The 6,090-nt window shown below is 39.7% G+C and overlaps 2 protein-coding genes across 3 annotated transcripts; one reads left to right on the top strand and one right to left on the bottom strand.

Moving 5' to 3' along the window:
• Positions 1–509: 509 nt before the first annotated feature.
• Positions 510–1,226, bottom strand: LOC145003861 (uncharacterized). The gene has a single exon (XM_078962770.1). It carries the CDS (start codon positions 1,224–1,226, stop codon positions 510–512), a length of 717 nt encoding a protein of 238 aa, XP_078818896.1.
• A 1,090-nt stretch (positions 1,227–2,316) lies between these two features.
• LOC145029506 (uncharacterized) lies at positions 2,317–6,090 on the top strand. Of its 2 annotated transcripts, none has more exons than XM_078978026.1 (7): positions 2,317–2,426; positions 3,103–4,447; positions 4,515–4,688; positions 4,783–4,833; positions 4,903–4,950; positions 5,052–5,444; positions 5,536–6,089. In XM_078978026.1, exons 2-7 carry the CDS (start codon positions 3,112–3,114, stop codon positions 5,757–5,759), a joined length of 2,226 nt encoding a protein of 741 aa, XP_078834152.1. In that variant the 5' UTR covers positions 2,317–2,426; positions 3,103–3,111; the 3' UTR covers positions 5,760–6,089. The 2 variants fall into 2 exon arrangements, with proteins under 2 accessions (XP_078834152.1, XP_078834147.1); XM_078978021.1 differs by having other exon boundaries at positions 2,377–2,434; positions 5,536–6,090.

Here is a 6,090-nt window from a genome sequence, read left to right as displayed (position 1 = left end):
GTCCATTTATAGAAAAAAGGGGAGAAGGACCCCAAACATCAGAGTACATCAATGCAAATGATTTATTTGAAGCAACATGTGAACTAGACAGATGGAAACGATAACTCTTTCCAAGAGGACAAGAGTCACACATTGCTGGGAATTTATTTGAGGTGATTGGCAGCTTGAACGAAGAAACCAAACGGCGTAATAACGGTTCATGTGGGTGAGCGAGCCTCTTGTGCCACCCATGTAGAGTGGTGCGGACACCGGTGAGAGCAAGCTTGGGTTGAGTATGGGAGAGAGAAGGTAGCCGATAGAGTCCATCTTTAACATCCCCGCGGAGAAGGGTCTTTCCCTGAAAGTTCTTAACAAGACAAGTATGAGGCCAAAACTCAAGATAAACTTTATTATCATTGGTAAGTCTATAAACACTAAGTAAGTGTTTGGCAAGATTCGGGACAATCAGGACATTTGACAACTTAATATGATCAAGGGAACATGAACCAATATGAGAAATCGACATTTTGTTACCATTCCCAACTTGAAGTTTTATCTGGTCCTTGATAGTTTTCGGCAACAGTAAGACGATTTAGATCCGGTGAAGCATGATCGGTAGCACTTGAGTCAAAGTACCAAGATGGATCAACGACAGTTGAAGGGCTGTTGTATGCAGCATAGTTGATCTGTCGCTTCAGAGGGGGGCGTCGGGAAGGATAGGCGGTTTGGTTTATGCGATGCCAACAATCGATTGCTTCATGGCCGAGCTTGGAACACAACTGACATTGAAGTCTGCGCCTAGAGTCCTGACTGCGATTTTGGAAAGGAGAAGAGGCAGTCTTTGAAGGTGAGGACCTGGGTGGGTAGCGGTTTGCAATCAATGTTGTGGAATCATTGGATTCTGAAACAGATGTAGACATGCGAGAATGTTCTTGGTCAAGACGTGCCTCCTCATGTAAAAGTAAACCCACGAGGTCATCAACCGTGCTATCTTCAGTCTTCATCATAAAAGTTGTAGTAAACGGACCATATGATGAATCTAAACCTGTGAGAATGTAAAAAATAAGATCTTCATCGGAGACTGGTTTGAGGTTTTCTGCCAAAGAATCTGAGATGGCCCGCTTTTTCTCGATATACTCCATCATAGAGAGAGATCCCTTTGAGAGGGTCTGTAACTGAGTCTTCATAGCCATCCGGCGGGCTTGAGTTTGTGACCGGAAAGTTCGCTCCATGGTAAGCCATGCCATCTGTGATGATGTAGAACGGGCGACGAGAGCCAGAGCTTTTTTCTGAGAGTGTGGATTTCAACCATAGAAGAACGTAGCGATCCCGTTTCTTCCATGCTTTGAAGTCGGGATTAGGTTCGGTCGAAGCAGGTACAGTGTCTGTAGGTGGAACAACACGGGTTTCCGACAGTGGTTTAGGGTCGAGGATGTGTGTTTCAAGACCAAACGTTTCTAGGGTTGTTATAACATTTGTTTTCCACAAGGAGTAATTTTCTCTATTAAGTTTTACACCAATAGGTGGTATTTGAAAATTGAGGAGAGTATTGGAGTGTGCTAATGACAATATTCCTGCCATTGACGAGAATTTGTAAAGGGGAAGAAGAAGGGCTGGCGCTCTGATACCATAAAAGACAGACTTTTCTTCCTTACTTTAAACAGGACCATACAACTCAATTTATATACAAAGAAATTTAACAGAAAATACATGAAATAAGCAAGTAAATAAGGCACGTTAAAAGACACGTGAGAGACTAAGTCGTGGGCTGAACTCTTCAATTTACTTGGGCCATAATTTATTGCGTATTACAGAACAACACAAGGTTTTTTTTTTTCCTAACATTTCATTTTCATGTATTTTTATATTTGCATCATTTGTTTCATTCCAACACAAGGGTTTCGCTACATTGTGCACGGTAAAACCCATAATTTACTACCAATATACAAAATTATTAAAATTGAATTTATATAGTTTTTCCACTAAATAAGTAACAAAAATTTAATTCCTTTGAATTCAAAATCTTTCGCACTCAATTTTGCTGATAAAATTTATTTCCTTTCAAATTCGGTGTTAAAATTGAAGTTATTTTCAACATAATTCCCGATCCAAACGCTCCTTTAATTACACTCTCAAATCTCACATTCAATCTTGAATCTTCCGACGAATACCCTTGCGCATTCTAGGAAATTACTATATTGCCATCCATTAAAACGCGCGTCGTTTTGTGATCTCGTGTCTTAAACCTCTGCCGCCTGTCATGAAAGGGGAACTATGACACGTCATCACATTGCCCCTAATGGATCCACATGTCCTCTGACATCAGCTAATTTTGGACCCACACCGAACCCTTTAAAACTCCCATCCAGCCCTAAGCGCCAAAAAGCACCTCTCTCTCTTTCTCTCTCCATCTTCCCCGATCAAGAACTCGCTCCCATCACTCGGAAGTATGAACGTACAAACCTTACTATTACAATCGTTTGTTTATCTATGAATTTGTATATAATAGCTGTGATTTATGATTATCCCTTGAATTTCATCTCCGTGCTGCTCTGATTGTCGCCTATTTATGTTGTTGATCGTTTGTATAGTAACTGATCGTCATCCAGCGGATTTTTATTGCTATTGTTTTTTTGTTGCTCGATGATTCTGATGAACAGACGATCGTTAGGTTTCGTAGTCCCTAAGCTAACTGTGGCTGTAATTTGTTTTGCATTCATCACTATCATGTGACTTGGTTGGTGTTTAAGAGTTCATACTTTAAGCGTTTCGGGTTCTTTTTTTGAAGCTTGATGATCGGAAGGGTTTCTGCTCTTTTATTACTCGTTCTTTTATGTTCTTTCCCCTAAATGATTTTAATAAGAATGCATGATTGTGTGTGTTTTGACTATTTACTAATTCATCTCTATTAGTTGGGGGTTTTGTTTTTGTTTGTGTTTTTGGGGTTAATTACCCTAATTTAGGGGTCTGATGGCTTTATGAGATTATTAGATTCTACAAACACGTACGCTTCACTGGTCAATACATTGTGAATGTGATTATTAAATGGTGTTTTCTGGGTTATTAAGTTAAAAGACATGTATAGCGATTATGCTGTTCTCATTTTTAGTGAATCATTGACAGAATCATCTGATGATGGGAAGTAGAAGAACAAATGAGAAGGACCAACCCCCTACCTTTCCTAATCCACTAATACAAGCAAATTGCATTGCTCCAAACACACAATCAACCAGCAATGCGACTTTTCAAGAAGCAAATGTTTCTGCAGGTCATATTGAGTCCATCCCAGATTCACCCCTCCTGATCTCCCCTGGTTGGGAGAATATGTATTCAGTGAATCAGCCAATTAGCCAAAGGATGCCTGAAACTAGTGGAAACCCGATGGCTTATCTCATGAACCCTAGTAGCTTCCAGAACCCCCAACTTAACCTGAATTCCAGTACTGCAAACACAGACCTTCAAGAAGTTCCATTAGTACCTGAATGGAACACGAAATGGAGTCCACAGTTTATCAATCAAGGACACAATGCCATTTCAGCTGGTGGGATGAACAATGGAGCTGTCATTAGTAACTTTGAGAACCCATGGTCTAGTAAGAATCCAACTACTGCTAGAAACTTTGCTGGAGATCTTCAGATGAACAGACATGCTGGAGAATCAAAGTTTGGACCTTTTAATAGACCACAGTTAGATGGACATTTTGCTCACTCGCCTTTCCATTATCGCCCTAGAGACACTGCACCAATTCATAGTCAAACCAATGTCAACTTCAATAACAGTCAATGTGGGGTTCAAGTAAAAGTTGAGAGGAGTTTCCTGAGTCTTGGAATTGGAGGCACTGAAGAAGCCATACCTACCTCTCAACCAGGCAGCAGAGAGACTTCTGACAAGCTAAAAGAAGCAGCTTCAGCTGAGTTAAAAATGGCTCGTGCTAGGAAAGCTATGGGTCAAACTTTAAATGCTAACTTTCCAGGTTTCCAGAGAAGCACTAGTGGTTTCTCTAATCAATTGGATCGAATAACCTCAACTGGAAATGAGGTTGGAGTTCATTGCACTCCAAATAGTGGGCCAGGTTCTAGCCCTTATCATATTTTAGAAATGCAACAAAATGATATGCAGCATGGCATTTCTAGGCATGATGATAGCAACTCAACTTTTCTGAGCAGCAGGAATGCAGGTTATGGTGATGCGAATCATTATAGAGTCTCTGTAGGTAATCAATCTGTACATTCAGGAACAATTGGTGGCAATTCAGCTCAATTCCTCAATTCCCAGCAACATGGTTTGAATAGGGTAGTGCAAGAATCTGCTAAGCCTTCATATCCCTTGTCTCATACAAGTGATACACCTTCTGGGAAGCTACAGAATATCCGTTTCAAAACTACAAACACCCTACCATCAGAGAGTCCCATGAATTCTTCTCTCAAACTTGGAAGTGGTTCTACTTCTACCAGACAGAATTATGCAGGTAAGCAAGGTGATTGTTTTCAGTTTAGATTAGGTTATCCTTATTGAATCAATATGTTTTCTTGTAGGAAAACATCCGTATTTACAGAATCACATGCCTACCCAAGTATCTTGGGTTAGCAGTGGTCACGGTGTAACAGATCTCCCATTCCCAAAAAGGCTGGGAGTTGAGGTTAATGGGAGAGATAAAGATAGCCCGCAATCTGCTGAGAGACAAATAAGCTTGCAGACAACTAGTGCAGGTATCCTGAGTTACATAGACTGTTTTTATAATTTATACAGTTATAGACAACAAGTTAAATCTTACTATCATGTGAGATTAATTTTGATTTTCAGGTCAAAGTCAAACACGTCAATATCCAGATAATGTTGTTCGACCTTCTATTGGTATGACTACTTGCTCTCTTCTTAATTTGTTGAGATTGTTTTTATGACAATCAGATCGAATTGATGCAGCACCTGTCAGTTATCCGTTGACTCCTCAAGGCCCCCTTTTCAGTCATGGTAAATAAAAACCTGACAAGTGTACACTAATACAGTTGGATATAATCATATATTGCATACATATTTGATGTTTTTTTTTTTTTTTTTTGGGTCTTATCTAGGCCAATCTCAAATGGTTCAGCTTCCAAACAATCCTAGAGGACAAGCTCCCACCACTTCTGTTGATGGTCTGTCTAATAAGAAGTCTGAGTATTATGCAAGACCATATCACAAGAGAAGTGCAGTGGCCCCACCTTCAGGTCCCCATTGGGTTCAACGCCAGAAGATGTCACATCCAACAACTACTCATCATTCTATGCCAATCCGATTCCCTACAAAACCAGCTGCTCTTGTTCATCCTTCCATACCAATCTACCAATCACAATCACAATCACAGACTCAACAACGTGTTCGTGCTCTTATGCATCCTTCTATACCTTACACATCAAATTTTAAACCTCGTGTTCCTGTGACAGCTGCTCCTAGTCCTACAGTCTCTCACATTACATGGAAAGGTACACTAGCGTTTCTTACTCTTACTATTTCTTCATATATATGACATGGTAATTACTAACTAATGTAATTTGTTTGATTATAATATGCCAGATCCTGAGACAAGTCCTCCTGAATTGACAAAATATAAATGCTTGCTATGCAAGAGGGACCTTTCATTAACATCAGAAGGTGCAGTATACCAGCCTACAGCACCACCAGCAGTTGCTGTTCTTCCGTGTGGTCATACTTTTCATGATCAATGTTTGCAAAAAATCACTCCTCAAGACCAAGCAAAAGATCCTCCTTGCATTCCGTGCGCCATTGGTGAAAATTAGGTCCCATCTCTATTCTCTCTAACCCTACTTTTTATGGGTCCTTATAAATATATACATATTAAACATATAGATAGATATGATGATATTTGAGATCAATTGGATGATTTTTGTTCTAATCACATAACTCAAAACTCTGCTAAACTGGTAGAGAACTGAAAGGATTTGATTTAGACCGGGTATTTTGGGTTTGGAACGTGATTCTCATGTCAATTGAGTACATATTTTGACTTCTTCGGTCTTGTTTGAAATATATTGGATGATTTATTTAACAAGATGTAACATAAAGTTATGAATCTAACTTGGGAATTTTTGGTGGTCCGCTTTTGAATTT

This window comes from Lactuca saligna, chromosome 1, assembly GCF_052625555.1.
Source record: "Lactuca saligna cultivar CGN05327 chromosome 1, ASM5262555v1, whole genome shotgun sequence".
Taxonomy (NCBI): Eukaryota; Viridiplantae; Streptophyta; class Magnoliopsida; order Asterales; family Asteraceae; genus Lactuca; species Lactuca saligna.
The sequence above is the reverse complement of the archived record's forward strand: the minus strand, read 5'-3'. Positions and strand labels throughout refer to the sequence as shown.

Excerpts from the sequence above, each read along its gene's own strand:
- LOC145003861 (XM_078962770.1), bottom strand. The coding sequence starts at position 1,226 with ATGGCATGGCTTACCATGGAGCGAACTTTCCGGTCACAAACTCAAGCC.
- LOC145029506 (XM_078978021.1), top strand. Across the intron at positions 4,689-4,782 it reads CTTGCAGACAACTAGTGCAG|GTCAAAGTCAAACACGTCAA; the intron begins GTATCCTGAGTT and ends TTTGATTTTCAG. Across the intron at positions 5,445-5,535 it reads CTCTCACATTACATGGAAAG|ATCCTGAGACAAGTCCTCCT; the intron begins GTACACTAGCGT and ends ATAATATGCCAG.